The 16,928-nt window shown below is 60.0% G+C and overlaps 3 protein-coding genes across 6 annotated transcripts; all 3 read right to left on the bottom strand.

Annotated features, from left to right (window-relative positions):
• Window positions 1-2,093: 2,093 nt before the first annotated feature.
• Window positions 2,094-8,318, bottom strand: P4HA3 (prolyl 4-hydroxylase subunit alpha 3). Its single transcript, XM_053969842.1, has 14 exons — window positions 8,209-8,318; window positions 7,476-7,979; window positions 6,856-6,998; window positions 6,433-6,647; window positions 5,850-5,999; window positions 5,701-5,752; window positions 5,354-5,511; window positions 5,098-5,274; window positions 4,533-4,597; window positions 4,199-4,358; window positions 3,577-3,639; window positions 3,258-3,326; window positions 2,960-3,056; window positions 2,094-2,764 (listed from the first exon to the last, which is right to left on the bottom strand). Exons 1-14 carry the CDS (start codon window positions 8,316-8,318, stop codon window positions 2,694-2,696), a joined length of 2,034 nt encoding a protein of 677 aa, XP_053825817.1. The 3' UTR covers window positions 2,094-2,693.
• A 126-nt stretch (window positions 8,319-8,444) lies between these two features.
• Window positions 8,445-11,320, bottom strand: NEU3 (neuraminidase 3). Of its 4 annotated transcripts, none has more exons than XM_053970526.1 (4): window positions 11,139-11,320; window positions 10,439-10,494; window positions 10,107-10,349; window positions 8,445-10,002 (listed from the first exon to the last, which is right to left on the bottom strand). In XM_053970526.1, the coding sequence occupies exons 2-4, from the start codon at window positions 10,463-10,465 to the stop codon at window positions 9,055-9,057; spliced, it is 1,218 nt and encodes a 405-aa protein (XP_053826501.1). In that variant the 5' UTR covers window positions 10,466-10,494; window positions 11,139-11,320; the 3' UTR covers window positions 8,445-9,054. The 4 variants fall into 4 exon arrangements, with proteins under 4 accessions (XP_053826501.1, XP_053826504.1, XP_053826502.1 ...); XM_053970529.1 differs by having other exon boundaries at window positions 10,107-10,346; XM_053970527.1 differs by lacking the exon at window positions 11,139-11,320 and having other exon boundaries at window positions 10,439-10,707.
• Window positions 11,321-12,359: 1,039 nt separating this feature from the next.
• Window positions 12,360-16,380, bottom strand: SPCS2 (signal peptidase complex subunit 2). Its single transcript, XM_053970545.1, has 5 exons — window positions 16,207-16,380; window positions 14,468-14,551; window positions 14,022-14,182; window positions 12,931-13,065; window positions 12,360-12,618 (listed from the first exon to the last, which is right to left on the bottom strand). Exons 1-5 carry the CDS (start codon window positions 16,363-16,365, stop codon window positions 12,432-12,434), a joined length of 726 nt encoding a protein of 241 aa, XP_053826520.1. The 5' UTR covers window positions 16,366-16,380; the 3' UTR covers window positions 12,360-12,431.
• Window positions 16,381-16,928: the final 548 nt, after the last annotated feature.

Below are 16,928 nucleotides of genomic sequence, written 5' to 3'. Positions count from 1 at the left end.
GAGTTTATGGCTTTTCACTTCCAAGAACTCTTGTCCCTAGTGCATTCTCCCCCCTATCCCCGAGCCTGGTGCTCTGCTCACAGGCTGGAAGTGCCCTTTGTGCTGCCCAAACCTGCGTCCCTGGGTTGTGCCGTCCATCTGTCTGTCCGTCTGTCCCTCGGCACCGTGTCCATGTGGCACCTGACGCGGCGGGAATGGGACTGGGTGTTTGCTCCATGTTTTGCTGCACCCACGGGTACTTGGCCAGTTGTGGCTGAGCTTTCCCAGTGTTGCTGGAAGCAGTGTTGCTGCTTCCAGAAGGAAAAGGTGCGAGTGGGTGTGGATGTGGGTGTCAGTTCTCTGGAGACCACACGCCGTGTCCCGTGTCAGCCTCCTCCTGGTCTTGTCTTGTTCTGTGTCCATTGCCCTTGCCTACAAATAAAGCATTTGTGAAAAGCCTGCAGTAGGAATGCCTTCTTTCCCTTTAGCCGTGATACCTGGGCTCCTTGGAGCAGCCTGTGGAGGAAGGGGGTTGGTCCAGCTGTTCCTGCACCAGACCCAACCATTGGATTTTTCTGGTGACTCACGGAAGCCTCTTGCCATCCAAAATGCTCCTCCATCCCTTCCCTGCACCCCAGTGTGGGGAGGAAGGGGGAATTTAGCCACAGCTTTCACTTTTCCCCCTCCTTTCTGTGACCAATGACTCCCATATGTACAGGAACATCTGGAAGTAATAAACTGGAGCACTGGGGCTGGTGAGTAACCTGTGCTCTGTTCAGCCTTCTCTGAGTCCTGCGGTGCTTGTTCCTGACTGAAAAGCAGGAACTGGGAGAAACTGGAAGTCTCCCAGGCTGTTTTACATGCCGGCAGTTTTAACAGCCCCAAGGGGCTGCTGGAGCCTCTTCCCAGCGCTCCAGCTCCTGCTGGCCCAGCTCCTGCTGGCCTGCCCAAATGCTCCCTGCAGCTCACCCCCTATCCCTGTGTGCCTGTGGAGGGGTTAATCCATGGCTGGATGGAGTGATAAACACATTTCTGGCCCCAAAGCAAGGAGAGCCTCGGGAGAGGTCTGCCTTCTGTTTCTATTCCCCTCCCCAATTTCTGTCCTTTCCCTTCCAGCCGGGAAAGAGGCAAGCCCAGGAGGGGATATGGTGAGCTCCCTGGAAAGCTGGGTTTCCATCCTGGAGGATTTGAATCTCATTCCAAATGTCAACTAGATGAGTGTCTCTGTTGAGAGACAAGTTTAGGAGAAAAACGCTCTGAAATGAGTGTTGCCTCTAAAGAAAGAGTTCCAACAATCCCTTTCTGCCAACAGGAGGTTAACAGTAGTAGGATGAAGGTGAAAAAACTCCAATAGTTTATTCCCAGAGTGCCCACACGGTGTGGGAAAAGAAAATGAACAAATGCTAAATATTGACTTGTCCGACCTTAACGCCACTGCACCCCCTGCCCTCGCCACCACCACCCCAGCCGGATAGAAACAAAACCAACCAAAACCAAACCAAACCAAAACTAAAATCAAAGCAAAAACAAGAACAAGAACAAAACAAACAAAAAAAAAAAACCAACAAAACAAAACAGAATTCCAGGGAAAGGGAAAAAAAGCCCACAACGGCCGCAACCTCCCGGGGATGGAAAAAATGGCGGCGGCTGCTGTCTGAGGGAAGGGGAAACACAAAGGGTGCAAAGGGTGCACGCAGCAGCTCGGGCAAAAGGAGGCGACGGAACCTGCTGGGCTTATGGCGGGGTCCCCTCCTCACTGCAGTTATGAAGCCGTTGGATTTGGTGTCCTGTGTCCGGTTGGCCCCTCCCGTCCCGGCCGGTGCTCCGCCCGCCGGGCCTCCGTGATCTTCGACCAAAACTCAACCGAACAGCTCGGAGGGGGAAAAAACAAAACAAAACGGCCGAAGGATTGCTCCCACAGTCTCCTTGGCCAGGAAAAAAAAAAAACCAAACCAAAAAAACCCAAAGCCAACCCGCTGGCCTAGGCTAACAAAGCCCCAGCTAGCGAAGCAGGCTGAGGGAGCCCGGGCCGCACGGCCCCGCGGACCGCCGGGCAGGGAGGCTTTGGGAAAGGCCCCGAGGCTCCCTGGAGGCACAGCAGGCATGGCTGGGCACGGAGCAGGGAGCAGGGAGCAGGAAAGCCGCCGGGACCATGCGGCTGGCCGGAGCTGGGCAGCCGCTGTGCCGCAGCCCGAGCCTCCCTGCTCTCGGGCAGCCGCCCACGGAGGTGCCGGCCGGGCGCGGGCTCCTGCCCGGCCCCCGTGCGCTGCCCGGGCCCGGCTGCCTGCTTTCTGCTGCTCGCCTGCCACTCACCGCGGGGCTGCGGTCACGGTGCAGAAAGGGAGCTTGTCTGCAGGCAGGCAGGCGTGGGGCCAGGACGGCTGGAAGGAGCTGCCTTCTCCCCGAGACTGGATTTTAGCATTCCAAAACAGATGGGAGCCACAGGGATAGGGCTTGGCACCCCAGGACAGACTCCGGTTTAGTGTCTTTTGACTTTATTTCCATCCACCCAGTTTGGCCGTGGTTGAGCAAGCGCCCCTCCCGATCGCCCCCTGCTCCGCTGCTACCCCCTTCCCTCCCTTCCTCGCTCCGCTGTGCCGGGGCGGCTTTGCCACCTGCAGATGTCACATCTGGGGTGCCTTTGCCACCTGCAGATGTCACATCTGGGGTGGCTTTGCCACCTGCAGATGTCACATCTGGGGTCCCACGGCGGCTCAGTCCTGCGGGTCAGCACTGCACGGCCGCCGGAACTCCTGCCCGTGTTCATGGATCCACTTATTCGCCACTGGAACAGACAAGGACACAGACCCCTGTCCGTTCCCTTCCCTCTGCACCTTTCTCTAGTCCTGTGCTGCTATCAGGGAACTTTTTCCCTGTTTTCCAGGGTATTTATGCATTCCCAGCCCCTCTTGCCTCCCTGTTGGTGGGGCTGTCCCTCAGCCCCGTGTACCCCAGGGTGACACCTGGTAGCATCTCTCACCCCACTTGTCCCCAGCCAGGACGGGGCAGCCGGCGTGGAGGGTGTCCCCGTCACCATTCCCGTTCCTCCGCAGGTTCCACCAGAAAAGAGCCGCATTCTGTGGGGCAGAGATGGGTTTGATACCCTAAACAGAGCTAGGATCCCCAAGACTGAATTTTGGCACCCCAAAACAGAGTGGGGAGCCCGGGGCTGGGGTTTGGCATCAGGAGAGGCTTGACCAAAACTCCCTGTGAGAGCTGAGATACAGAGAGCAGCACCCTCCCTTCCCTGCTCCCAGCGATTCCACGTGACCCCTCACCTTGACCACGGGCACGCTGAAGTTGGCATAGATGAAAGCAGTGGAGCCTCCAGCCTCCACTGCACTCAGCTGGAAAAGGAGCAAAAATAGGAGCCATGGATCCCCCCTTCCCTGTGATGCTCCTTTGCACAGGGAAACTGAGGCACAAAACCTCCCTTGGGCCCCAACTCTGTTCCCCTCACTTTGGCACGGCACAAGCTCCCGAATACTCCACAGACATTGGCACTTCCCACGCACTCCAGTGTTTTAGGGCTGCCCTCACCCACGCCATATCCCGTGAGTGCCATCCCTCCAGGCTTGGAAACGAGGGGGGACTCACGTAGATCATGACTGTGGCGATCCTGTTGCCCGACTTCATTCTGTACAGGGGGCTCTTCGTGGACTGCTCCAAAAGGGGAGGTGAGCACGGTCAGTGCCGTGGGGACGGTCAGTCCTGCACTGGCACAGCTCAGCCCAGAGGCCCCTCACACCCCAGGAGCTCTAAGCTGACCCACACTGTTCCCCCCACAGAAAATCCCTCCTTCTTCCTTCTTTTTTGTCCCTCCTCCCCTCCCTTCCCAGGAATATCCCCACCCAGGGATCACCATCCTGGGACCATCCATCCCACCCCTGCCAGGGGCCATCCCAGGCTGCATCACTAGGAACATCTCAGGGAATAACCTAGGGATCACCATGGGGACACCCCCAGGGACCGCTCGGGGTCTTCCCTTGGGCACCACCCCAGCAGCACCATGAGGAGCATCCCAGGGCCCATCTCCAGGAATATCTGAGGGACTACCCAAGAGTTCTCCTTCAGGAACATCTGAGGAATCACCCCAAAGGCCAACCCAGGGCCCATCCCCAGGAATACCCCAGGAACCACCCCTGAGTCCACCCCAGGAGCACCACAGGAACCCCCCCGGGTGCCATCCCACGGTCCCCCACCCTGGCAGCTCCCTGACCGTGGCGTGGTCGAAGTGTGGCTCGTAGTGGCCTCCCAAGCCGTAGTTGACCACCTGCAGGTACTCGGCGTAGGGTGGCCGCAGGTCCAGGCCGGTGACGGCGGCGATGCGCCGATCCAGCGCGCGCACCACGGGGTCGGCCGTGTCCTTCAGCCAGGCGCTGCGGGACCACCCCACGTCAGCCCCCCAAATTCACCTGTGGCTGGGCTTCACCCTCAGGGCACTGCTGGAGGGGCCAGGCCTCCCAGCACGGCTTCGCTGCCACCTCACAGGTGGCCATGGAGCCACTGGCCAGGTCCCACTGGCTGGAGGACGAGCGAGGGGTGGCCACTACCTCTTGCTTATCCGGTACTCGGCTTTCTGCTGCTTCTCCCCAGAGGCAACCACGGATCTCTGCAGCTGAAGGACACATGGGGGGTGCATGTTGCCACACACGGGGACCCTCGCACCGAGCAGGAGCCGTTTTGGTGGGTTTGTACCAGCTGCTTGCCAAATGTCCCAACCCAAGGGTGGTGGGGTGAGGGAAGCAGTGACGGTGGGTGGAGTCACCAAGTCAAGCCTGGTGGGGAAGTGGTTTAGGTGCATCTGTGGACCTGGTTTCTTCCAAAAAGTCTTTTGAGGGGTTCACATGGAACAGGGATCATCATCCCCAGGGTCTCATCTAATCCTAGAGTGCTTTGGGTTGGAAGGGGCCTTCCAAGATCATCCAGTTCCACTCCCTGCCATAGGCAGGGACACCTTCCACTAGATGAGGTGGCTCCAAGCCCCGTCCCATCTGAACTCCCTGGAGGAGGCTTTGGCCTTAAAACCCCTCCTATCTCTGCCTTCACCCTGGATCATGATCTCCTGGGACACCCTGCTGCAGGAAAGGGACATCCCTGGGGACGGGGATGGCTCACCCAGGGCCCTGCCAACCCCTTGATGGTCTCAGCCTCAGCATCGGTGATGAAATCATGGTACAGAGCCACATGGGGATGGATCCGGACCATCTCCTTCTTGGCAGGCTGGAGGAGGAGGAAGGGGCTGCCATTGGTCTCGTAGGAGCAGCCGAGGTGCAGGAGCTGCTCTGGGGCTGGCTGGGGAGGAAGAGGAGCAAGGAGGGCGTGAGGGGGGCACAGTGGTGGTGGGGGACCACGGCACCCCTGCCAGTCCCACCTGCCCCCCGGGGCGCTGGCACAGCTCCTCGTAGGCATCGCGGCTCTGCAGGCGGGTGCTGTTGGGGCGCTGCAGGGGCCTGGCACTTGCCCCCGTCCCCATCTCCAGCAGCTTCTTGTACTTGGCCACGTTCCTCGACACCCTTTGGTTGCTGGGATCTGCTGGGGAGGTGGTGTCACCCAGAATGCTGCATCCCCATCAACCCCCTTCCCTGGCATCGGTCTCTGGAGAATTACCCCAGATGGGGGCAAGAAATTGAGTGAGGGAGGCTGTTGCCATGCAGAGGTGATGGGGACATCCCAAAATCTTTTCCCTCTTCCTGCTGCATTCAGGGTTGTCCCACATACCGTAGCGGAGAAACTCCCGGGAGAGGCTCAAGGCATGAGAGATGTTTCCAGCCTGGATGGGGGAGTGGAGACCCCATAAGCATCCATCCTCCCACCCATGGTTTGGCTCTACTGGACACTGGGGATGGGGAGGGGACTCGTGGTTGTACCATGAAGTAGGAGAAGGCCAGATGGTCCAGAGCATCCTCCAGGCTGCTCCGGTCCTCCAGGTTCCAGCTGCCATAGGAGAGGCGGAAGAGGCTGACAGCCTCCTCCAGCCACGCAATGGAGTGGTAATAGTCACCTGTGTCATAGGCCACCTGCGGGGCAACACGTCACCTGCACCTGCCAGCTGGGCCATCCCACCCCATCCCACCCCATCCCACCCCATCCCACCCTATCCTATCCCACCCCATCCCATCCCACCCTATCCCATCCCATCCCATCCCATCCCATCCCATCCCATCCCATCCCATCCCATCCCATCCCATCCCATCCCATCCCACTGCAATTCCTGCCCATCCTGTACCATTGCATCTGTCGCTTTCCTATTGCCATCTCCATCCCTGTTCCCTCCCACATCGTCCCCAACCTGTCCCATCCCTTCCTTTCCTGTTCCATCCCCACCTCAGTCTCCATCCCCATTTCCACCTTCACTTCCACCTCATGTAAAGAAACCCCCATGTCCATCCCTATGGAAGCAACACCCCGGGCTGGAGAAGTTTTGTGGAGGCTTAGGGGGCTCTCCCTCACCTTTCCCACGTGGAAGCAGTCGTCGGCAGAGAGGGAGGCGCGCCGGCCGGGGCTGTAGAGGGGCGGGTGCCCGGCTCTCTGGAAGATGCCGCTGGCCAAGCCCTTGACGCTCAGTGCGTAGACGTCCTGCAGCCGCATCAGCGCCCTGGCCGCCCCATCCAGGTCCTCAGCTCCAGGCAGCTCCTGCTCCACCTCCCTGAGGCCAGCATGGAGTGCTGCAGGGTGGAAAAGAGGTGAAATTAATTAAATGATGAGGTGCAATCGCCTTTATCAGCTCATTTCCCTGGGGACCCCACATTCTGCTCCTCCATCCGTTCTGCTCCTCCAACAATCTTCTTGCTTCTCCACCTGTTCCCCAGCCCCTCCATCTATTTCCTGGCCTAGGTGCCAGAGGGGACATAAGGCTGAGCATCTTCCCTGTACCCTGGGTGTTCCTGGTGGCCTCGTCGCTGTAGATGATGTTGGGCCAGTCAGAGTGGAGGCGCTTGATGAGGCTGAAGGCCAACAAGGGGTTGTCCACCGAGGCCTCGGGGTCCTGGTGCAGTGCCTGGACCTTCTCATAGAACCTACAGGGCACCCACAGCAGGACACTTCGATGCTCCTCGGTGTTGACACCGCCCGGGTGAGGACTGAGTGCCCCCATTGTTGGGCAGCTTCGCCTCAGCGTCCGCTCTTTGGCCAAGCCAGAGCTGAGGGATTGCCCGACCCGGCCCTGGTGGGACGGTGGGGATGGCCCATGCCTTGGGGATGCTGCCACCCAGATCCCCGTGGGTGAGGGGCCATGTCCCTCTCCCGGGGCACAGCTGGGGGAAGGGGGGGCCTGAGCCACGTCCAGTCTCAGCTTCCCGTCCTCCCACCACGCTCTTATTTAGGGCCACTCCCAAAAATGGGGTGCTGCGGGGAAGGTGGGGATGGGATAACCCCTCCTCATAGCCAGGGAATCGCCCACGCCTGGGGCTGGGGGGCGGGATGGGTGGCTGGAGGGGAGCGGATGCTGCGGGCGCCCCAGCCGTGGCCGCGGCGCGGTTGGGGGGTGCCGGTACCTGCGGAGGAGGCGCAGGCGGGAGCTCTCGTCCCGCAGGTAGGAGCGGAGCCGGCGGAGCAGGCGGCGCTCGGCGCCCAGCGCTCCCCGCACGCTCAGCATCGCAGAGAACGTCTCGGCCGGGGCGGGGGGCGGCAGCAGCGCCAGCAGCGCCCCCAGCACCCCCAGCGCCGCCAGTGCTCCCAGCGCCCCCAGTGCTCCCAGTATCCCCAGTACCTCCAGCGCCCCTAGTCCCAGCAGTGGCCCCAGCACCCACACTATGCTCAGTGGCCCCGGTGCTCCAAGTGTCCCCAACACCCCAGTAGACCCTGTACCTCCGGTCCCAGCAGCGCCCCCCGAGCCCCCAGCAGCCCCAGCAGTGCCCCCAGCACTCCCGGTGTCAGCCGTGCCCCGAGCCGCAGCGCCCGCATCCGGCCGCCGCCGCCGGGAGAAGCCGGGGGAAAAGGGGCGGAGAGGCCCCGCCTTTGGGGGGAAAAGGGGTGGGGGGTGCCCCGGATCCGCCACGCTGGCTGGGGAGGGCGGTGTGGTGCTGGTCCCCGTCCTGCTCGTCCCTGTCCCCATTCCAATCTGCCCCGCCAATCTGCCCCTATCCTGCTTGTCCCCCTCTTATCTGGCCCCGTCCGGCCCCAGCCTCATCCTGCCAGTCCCTGCCCCTTTCCCTGTTCTGTCCTGGCCCCATCCTGCTCTGTCCTCAGCTTCATCCTGCCCGCCTGCTTCTGTCTGTCCTATTTTACCTTCTGTCGTTCTTTTGTCTGGCCCCCTCCTGCCCGTCCCTGTCCACGTCCTGCCTGTGCCCGCCCCGATAGTGCCCGTCCCGCCTTGCACTCATCCTGTCTGCCCCCATCCCGCCTCTCCACACACAAAACACAGCACCAGGATGGAGTGGGAGGTGCCACGCTTGGGGCCATCCTGCATCTTTCTGGAGCAGGGCCAGCTCCGTTGGGATTTTCCCTGCATTGACTGGATTTCATGTGTTTTGGGAGAATTTTATTTGACAGCAGCACGGGGATGTGAGGTCACTGTCACTGTCGGGATGCTACAAGCTGTTCCCTATGGAGCAGAATGAAACCCCCCCCAACACTCCTCTCCCCCCACTCAAACAAGATTTGAGAGCTTTTTCCCGGGAGGCAGGGAGAAACTCAGTCTAAAGCAGGCAAGTGAAGAAAAGAGGATAAAAAATGGTAAAAACTGGGAATCCTCTGCCACCTGCAGGAACACAGGAACTAGAATATTTTTAACTAAACCAAGATTTCTGGGTACTTTTCCCTCAGGGAATTAGCTGCTCTTGCTGGCACCTTCTGCTTTTCAGCTGCTACCAGGTGAAAAATGCTGATTTTTGGAGAAGCAGCGGCATTTCCTATGCTGAGCTGGCATCCCCCTTGGCCAAGCCAGATCCTCCACTGCCGCAGGTCACCGACAACATCTGACGGGCGATTAAAAAGACATAATTAAATAAAAGGTACACGACGACGAGCCTCTGGTGCACTTGAAACATCCTGGTGAGCTCCCGGCACTGCCGCGCTCACTGGATCCGGCTGCCGACGCTCAGGCGTGACCGCACTGCCTAAAACGGGTCTATTTTAGGGAGCCTTGAGGTCCTGATCGCCGGAGGGGTCCAGGGTGAAGAGGCAGAAGCTGATTTCCTCGCAGGCGCTGCTGGCGCCGCACTCGAACAAGCACCCGAAGAGGCCGCCGGGGCAGACGGCCAGGTCGGAGTAGCCGGCCGGCCCGGCGCGCAGCACCCAGGGCCGCCGCCAGCCCGCCCCGTCCAGCGGCGAGGGGTTGACGTAGAGGCCCAAATCGCGCCGGCGCTGCCGGTCCGTGGGGTGTGAGTAGAGCAACCAGGGGGGCGCCCCGGCGGAGCGGGCGGGCGCGGCGAAGCTGACCACGCTGCCCTGGCAGCCCCCCGGCGGCTCGCCCAGCGCCGCGCACGGCGCCGGCCGCTGGAAGCGCAGCCCGCGGTCGGTGCTGAGCGCCACGGCCCGGCAGCCCCGCGGCGCCCGGGCGCTGCAGTACAGCACGGGCTGCCGCGGGCCGCCCACCTCGGCCACCTGGCACTCGCCCGTCCGCTCGCCGCCCAGCAGGGCGCCCTTGTGCCAGCGGCGCCCGCCGTCGTCGCTGTAGAAGACGAGGGAATGCTGGCGGGTGAAGCAGGGCAGCCGCAGGGCCCCGCACAGACAGCCGTGCACGTAGTAGGTGTAGGCCGGCACCACCAGCCGCCCCGAGCCCAGCTGTAGCCCGTGGCCCGGCCCCACGGCGAAGGTGGCCCAGCGGGACAGGTCGGCGCCGATGGCCTCGTCCGTCACGTCCCGCAGCGCGCTCCAGCCGCGGCCGCCGTCGGCGCTGGTGGCGAAGCAGAGACGCGCGGCGCTGCAGCCGCTCCAGATCTGGCACCGCTCCGTCTTTCCCTGCTCCACGCAGATGCAGAAGAGGAAGACGGTGCCGCTCCTGGCGTCGTAGAGAGGACAGGGGTTCATGGTGCGGTGGCCGGGCAGCGCCAACGCCGACAGCTCCTCCATGGGACCCCACTGCCGGCAAGAAGGAAAATGGGGCTCAGCCACGGGGTCGCTGCACCCTGGAGCCACCGGGCATCGCGCCCATCTCTTGTTCCTACAGCCCGGGGGGATTTTACCTTGACCGAGGAGCCGTGCCGGCGGCCCCGCCGCAGCACCAGGTGCTTGGCATCCTCGTCCCGGGCCGAGGAGCGCTTCTCGGCAAAGGCCAGGAAGGAATCATCCGGGGGGACGTAGAGCAGAGCTGGGATGCGGTAGGTGACCCCACCTGCCTGCCGGAACAGCGTCTCCGGAGGGAAAACGTGCGGGGATCCTGGTGGTGGTGGCGGCGGTGGAGGGCTCTCCCCGCCGTCCCCCTGCTGCTGCAAGGGTGGGAAAGCCAGATGTAAAGGGTTAAATCCCGGCAAAGGAGAGGGTGACCTGTACGGGGGGGATAGGGATGAAGGCTCACCTTGAGGCAGGTGGTGGCCTGGGACATGGTGGCCGCCCGGAGGTTCCCCCTGGGACCTGAGCAGGGTGGGAGAGTGGGGTGAGAGCAGAGCCCCTCGGCGGGGTCACAGCCGCCCTCCTGCCCGTCTGTGCTGCCGCCCTGTACTGCACAGGCTCCCCTGCTCCACCCACGGTGCCACCTCCCGGCTCTTCCCAAGGACTGTGATCTCCTGCTCGGGACCCCCGAGCTCCCGGCGCCTTAAGCTCCCCGGGTGGCACTAGCCCAGAGTCCCTGTGCCCGTGCACCCCTCCATTCCCCGTGCACCCCTCCCAGCTGGATCCCACCCTGCACCCCCCACGTCCCTACGCTCGCCCACAGCACAAACCCCCTCCACCCCAGCATGCACTGACCCCGCAGTGACAGACACCCCCTCCGTGCATCCCCCTTCACATGTCCTGACCCCCCTGCGGCCCCGCAGGCACTGATCGCCCCCCATCCACCTGCAGTACCCGGATTCTCGCCCTGTACCCCCCGACACCCCCACAGCCCGACTCCCCTACGCCTCGGTGACCCCCCCCAGTCCCAGTCCCAATCCCCCTGCACCGCCCTGCACCTCACAAGCACCGACCCTCCCATCCCCTCCGTGCCGCGGCCCCCCCGCACTCCTCCATCCCCCGCACTCCCCATCCCCGCATTCCCGCATCCCCCCATCCCCGCAGACCCCGCTGCTCTCGCCGCCGCCGCGCCGGGGCCGCCCCGCTCCGCCTCTTCCTGCAGCTCCCGGAGCCGGGGGGGCCGGATCAGGCGCTCGGCGGGCCAAGGAAGCGGGCGGGGATCCCGCTGCCGGGATACCCGAGCCTGGCGCCGGTGCCGGGACAGCAGGGACAGTGCCTGTGCAGGTGTGAGCGGGTGATGGGCTCCTCCTGCGGGGGAGGTGGAGCGGTGGAATACCAGGAGGAGACTCACCGGTGCAGCCGCTGCCAAGTCCCGACCCTCTCCCCAGCAGGCGGGAGGGGAGCCAAGAGGGGGATGGAGGCAGGACCCTGCTTGGGGGGCCAGGAGAATCCCCTGCCGGGCGCCCCTGTGGGACGCGTGTGGAGAGGGAGGGCTGGAAAACCAGGAGGGTCCATCTGGGGGTTCCTTGAGGTGAGGCAGCCAAGCCCAACCAGCTCTGCAAGATAAAAAGATGAATCATCTTCATCCGGTGGCACCTGGGGACGAGGTTTAGGTGACAAGACTTGTTGTGGTGCCATGGGAATGCCGGGATTCTTCCAGCCTTGAGGATTTTGTGCAGTGGGATTCCCTCCCCAGGCATGAGACACCCCAGAGATGCTCCAGGACACGTTTGATGTCTGTTCTTCCTTTTTATTGAAAAAACAACCCAAAAAAATCTCTCTTTTAAAAAATGCCAGCTTATAGAAGGGACACACGGAACGGGAGATGCCAGAAGGGAACCATGGGACAGACAGACACAGCTTGGAAAATCTTTTACACTTTCTGAGAAGCTTCGTGGCTGAGCACACAGAAGTAGCATAATTGATTCTTCCCCCTGACACACAAAAGGTTAAAACAATCCTCTACTCCCACTTAGATAAATACAAAAATAAAGCAAACTTGTTTGCGAGGGGATGGTTGTTTCACAGAAGGGTTTTGTCCTGAACTCCTACCAGACAACGGAAAGGTGGGATTGGTAAAGCCCCCTGGACACAGAGCCATGGGATAAAGCACTGCCAGGTAAAGCAGAGGACGCTGGGGCAGCATTGGTGATGTGTTTCCCCTCCTGAGGGTCCCCAAAATCCAATTTTAGAGTCTGCCTCAGAGCCTGGAAGGCAGGCACAGAGACCAAGCTTAGCCATGGGCTTCAACAAATCTTGGGTCCAAGATTAAAATTCCTGCTTCTCCAACACGGAATAGGACTTCAGGACAAAAACAGAGGCCATGATTCACTTTCTTTGCCATTTGACTTTATTGGTGTTAATTTAGCAGGCTGCCGGGAGGCGGGTGGGCTCTGAAATCATTTTGTTTTCCTCTCCAGGGCCAGGCTGTCGTGCAGCTTGGACACCTCTGGCTCGTAGGCCTCCATGACTAACGTGCCGTTGTTATCGAAGAACTTGGCGATGGATTTGGTGAACTCGGCTTCCCTCTGCTGCTTGGTTTTCCCGCTGATGAAGGTCAGCTTCAGGGTGTACTTGTCATCGAACCTGCGGGAGGGCAGACACACCTCAGAGCAGATCCCAGCCGGGACAGAAAGCCCCTCCTGTGCGAGGGGAAAACCCTCCCGGGCTGGAGCTCCCCGCCCGGGCACTCGCAATGAACACAGCTAAAGGCCTTTATGCCCCGCTTTAAAGAGAAGTGAAACATCAACACTGGTGCCAGAAAACCACGTGGAGCTGCTCCCGTTCCTGGAGCAGGACATGGTTTTAGATGGAGCAGCGTGGGATGGTGGGTTTCAGAAGAAAAGGCAGTATTTTGGGTGATCTCTAGGGAGCCCGGGCTGCCGGAGCGAGCGGTACCGTTTGAGGCTGGAGGAGAGCTGCCAGACGTCGTCGGGATCCATCCCGGCCGGGTCCTTCCTGTGAGCCACCAGGAAAATGCTCTTCTCTTTGTACGAGGTATAAATGGTCAGGATTCCCATCATCACAAAATACGTGCACAGGAAGTTAAGGAAATTGGGAGGGTGCAAGGAGAAGCAGAAATTAGGCAGAGAAGTCGCTCGGATCCCCTCAGACACTGTGGTTTAACATTTTGATTCCAAACGGGATGTTTGGCTGATGCTTCATCAGCATGAGAAATTAAGTAATAAATTTAATAATTTATTATTCACTCCCTGGAAGTGTCCAAGGCCAGGTTGGATGGGGCTTGGAGCAACCTGGTTTAGTGGAAGTGTCCAGTGGAAGTGGAAGGGGGTGGAACTGGATGAGCTTTAAGGTCCCTTCCCACCCAAACCAGTCTGGGATTCTCTGACATTTGCTGGGAAATAGTGGGAAAACTTGAGACTGAACAAGCCACAGAAGGAGTTGCTGGGCATTCCTCCTAAGCACAGACCAAGCAATTCCTCTTTCCCATTTTTGGAATTCAGTAATTTCAAGTGCTGCAAGACAAGTCACCCATTTGTTCTGAAAGCCACCCAGAACAGCCAGGAACGATGAAATTCCTTAGGATCACAGAATTATTTAGGTTGGAAAACATCTCTGAGCCCGTTGAGTCCAACCATTTCTCCAGTCCAGGCCACCAGTACTCCTTTGCATTGCTGAGCCTCATGGAGTGACCTCAGCCCGTGGATCCAGCCTGTCCAGATCCCTCTGCAGAGGCAAGAATTTCCTCCTTCCCCTCTCAGTATCTGACCTGTGGTATTAGGGAAATGCAAACGTGTCTGTAACCAGACTGTGGATAGAATAACAAAAAAGGATCTGCCTCAGACCACCCAAATTTAGGGGCATTACAGCCAGCCAGGCAGGAATTTTCCTGTCACATGAAAACTGACTGATTGTCAGCTGATCTCCACACAACAGGAACACAATTCCCGCAGGCCTGAAGATGGGAATATCCAGAAGGGAAAATCAAACCCCTCTGGTATAACCACGACAAGATCTGCAAAGGATATGAGACAACACAGAAGGCAAGAACCGGTTTGGACTCAGGAAAAGGGTGCAGGTAATCCCAAATCAAAGCGACGATGGCGAAGAGACAAGAGATTGTGCAGATGATGAGGCGGCCGTCGATCAGACGGAAGTTTTCCACGTATTTGTACTTCTCCAGGAGCACCTGCGGGAGAAACAGGCAGCCGAGCCCATGGCAAGCTTTTCAGGAATTTGGGAAGGGGTTGAAGGGAGCAATCCCAGTGGCACAGGCAAACTGAGCAGAAGGTTTGTGGGGCGTTAATGTCTGCATCAGGCACCCTGATAGTTGATCCCTGTCAGGCACAAACACGTGGGAATCACAAGAGACGCTACAGACCCAGCATGGCTACGGGCACAACCAACCCCAAAAAGCAGGAAAGAACACCAGAGAGCTTCCCAGGAGGGACAACTCAGCAGAGAGAGCACCTACCTTTTTGGCAGAGTCGTCCAAGGAATTTTTCACAGCTGAACCATCCCATTTGTCAATTTTTACTGGCTTGTCATCAATCTTCCACTGCAACGGAAAGTGTGGGGTGAGGGCACCTTCATCCCAACTGCCTGTTCCTGCCGTGAGCACCAGGACAGGGGCACACCAGAGAGCACCTGCCTGTTTGGGAAAGCCTGGCTGGACAGAGGGAATCTGCAGCCAAAAGCTGCCTGAGCAGCACCGTTGCTGGGCGGGTTTCAGCCTATACACCTTGTCTCAGGTTTCATTCGGTTCCACAACCTGGCAGCAGGTTTCACTTGGCTTCCGCATTTGCTGCTCCCGCTGCCCTCCCCAGGAAGGGACAGCTGGGCTGGATTCCTGCCTTTGGATGTACTCCTGCTTTCCAGCCACACTGCTACGCACGGACCCTTGGGGGACGGAGGAAAATTTTGAGAACCCCCAACTATCTTGGTACAAGGGGAGATTTAAAAGGCACAAACAGGGAATTTCAGTTAAAACCGTTCTCCGGAACAAAAGCAGGGGACTCTGCCACTCTTCACATTTATCCAAATCTTCTGCAGGAATGGGTCCCTCCCCAGTAACAGTGCCCACGTACAGCTCAGCTTTTCCAAGGGGCCCACCTTCCCCTGAGCTACATTATTTTCTGGTGGCACATCAGTCCGAGCCCCGAGTATCCCAAGTCATCCCGTATTTCAAACGGGTCGGTGACTGGAGCTGGAATCTCAGCTGCCAGTAAAGCAACCCTCAATGTCCCTGGTGTTATTTCCCTGCTCTGGAAGCTCCCAAGCTGGATTGATTAACTACCAGCCCAAAGAGCTCCTTTCCCTCCTCTGGAAGGAGCAAAACCACTTAAAATATGATGCAGAACTCCATCTGCTTCCCCTGCAGCCGCGCAGGGAAAAGCCCGGCTCTCCCCCGGGCCCGGCACGTGGGAATTCTGAGGCACACAGTGAATGTCGCTGCGTGTCCACCAGCTCCATGGGGCACAAAAGCAGCGGCCAGAAGGATCTAAAAATCACGGAGAACTGGGACAGAGCTCGCACACCAGCCTGTGGTACCAAATATTTTAGCTGGCTGCTTCTGAAGCATCTTCTTCCAGGGCTAATTAGCACACATGCTAATTGGAAGCCACAGCCTTTGCCGTAAGAGGACAGGGTCGAATTCTTCCCACTATTTATTCTTGCTTATACAAGCATCGAGAGCAATTGGAGGGGGATGACCCGGGCTGGAGGGAGGATGCTGAGGGGGGATTCTCAGGGATGAGGATTCTCAGGGATGAGGGGGGATGCTCAGGGCTGAGGGGGGATGCTCAGGGATGGGGATGCTCAGGGATGAGGATTCTCAGGGATGGGATGCTCAGGGCTGAGGGAGGATGCTCAGGGATGGGGATGCTCAGGGATGGGGATGCTCAGGGATGGGATGCTCAGGGCTGAGGGGGGATGCTCAGGGATGGGGATGCTCAGGGATGGGATGCTCAGGGCTGAGGGGGGATGCTCAGGGATGGGGATGCTCAGGGATGGGATGCTCAGGGCTGAGGGGGGATGCTCAGGGATGGGGATGCTCAGGGATGGGGATGCTCAGGGCTGAGGGAGCGATACCCAGGAGTGAAAGGCGGAAGCCCGGGGCCGGCGGGGGAATGCGCGGGGCTGGCGGGGCGCTGCCCGGGGCCCCGGCCGGGGCGGGGGCCGCTCGGGGCGGCTCAGGAGCCCCGCGCACGGTACCTTGTCCAGGAGCCCGTTCCGGCCGCTCTTGGCCGCCATCTTCTCGCCGCCTCCGCCCCCGCCCCGCCCGCGACACCTGGGCGCTCCTGATTGGTGGCGCGGGAGGAAGTCCGGGCCCCGCGCGGCACGCTGGGAAATGCAGTCCGCCCCGCCCGCCATCCCTGCGACGTGCGGAAGGTGCTCGCATCATGGAACCGCGGGATTTGGGTTGGGAGCGAGCTTAAAACCCATCCAGTCCCACCCCCTGCCGCGGGCGGGGGAGCCTTCCAACGGACCAGGCTGCTCCAAGCCCCGTCCGACCCCAGCAGGGCTGTCCAGCCCTGGCACAGCTGCCCAGGGCAGGGGTGCAGTCCCCACACCTGGAGGGATTTGAAGCCATGTCGATGTGGCACTTGGGGACACGGGTTAGTGGTGGCCTTGCAGCGCCGGGGGACTCGATGACCTTGGAGGCCCTTTCCAGCCCTAACTATTCCATGGTTCTATAATCTCCAACACGATACAGCAGCCCTGTTGTGTGGCTGAGCCATGTGAGGATGCTGCTTATTCCTCCTTCATCAGACCCTTCATGTACAGCTTGTCCCCAGCTGCCATGACAAGGAACCCGTTTTCCATCGCAGGAGATGCGATGCTAAGCTAGATGGCCACTGGGACCGATCCAATTTAGCTGCTTTGATGCGGGATATCAGTTTTATGTCAAAAGAATCCACCACAGCCCCAGTCCG

This window comes from Vidua macroura, chromosome 2 (assembly GCF_024509145.1).
Source record: "Vidua macroura isolate BioBank_ID:100142 chromosome 2, ASM2450914v1, whole genome shotgun sequence".
Lineage (NCBI taxonomy): Eukaryota > Metazoa > Chordata > Aves > Passeriformes > Viduidae > Vidua > Vidua macroura.
The sequence above is the reverse complement of the archived record's forward strand: the minus strand, read 5'-3'. Positions and strand labels throughout refer to the sequence as shown.

Bases quoted from the DNA above. Each gene is read 5' to 3' on its own strand.
- P4HA3 (XM_053969842.1), bottom strand. From the start codon at position 8,318: ATGGGGGCAGACAGGATGAGTGCAAGGCGGGACGGGCACTATCGGGGC. The intron at 3,640-4,198 runs GTCAGGGAGCTG...CTTTTGGAGCAG, and splicing joins CACACTTCGACCACGCCACG to TCCACGAAGAGCCCCCTGTA. The intron at 3,057-3,257 runs GTGAGGGGTCAC...TCTGCCCCACAG, and splicing joins TCAGCGTGCCCGTGGTCAAG to AATGCGGCTCTTTTCTGGTG.
- NEU3 (XM_053970526.1), bottom strand. From the start codon at position 10,465: ATGTCCCAGGCCACCACCTGCCTCAAG. The intron at 10,350-10,438 runs GTGAGCCTTCAT...CCACCCTTGCAG, and splicing joins AGGCCACCACCTGCCTCAAG to CAGCAGGGGGACGGCGGGGA. The intron at 10,003-10,106 runs GTAAAATCCCCC...TCTTGCCGGCAG, and splicing joins GGCACGGCTCCTCGGTCAAG to TGGGGTCCCATGGAGGAGCT.
- SPCS2 (XM_053970545.1), bottom strand. From the start codon at position 16,365: ATGGCGGGCGGGGCGGACTGCATTTCCCAGCGTGCCGCGCGGGGCCCG. The intron at 14,183-14,467 runs GTAGGTGCTCTC...TTTCTCCCGCAG, and splicing joins TGGACGACTCTGCCAAAAAG to GTGCTCCTGGAGAAGTACAA. The intron at 13,066-14,021 runs ATATCCTTTGCA...CTTCCTGTGCAC, and splicing joins CTTGCCTTCTGTGTTGTCTC to GTATTTTGTGATGATGGGAA.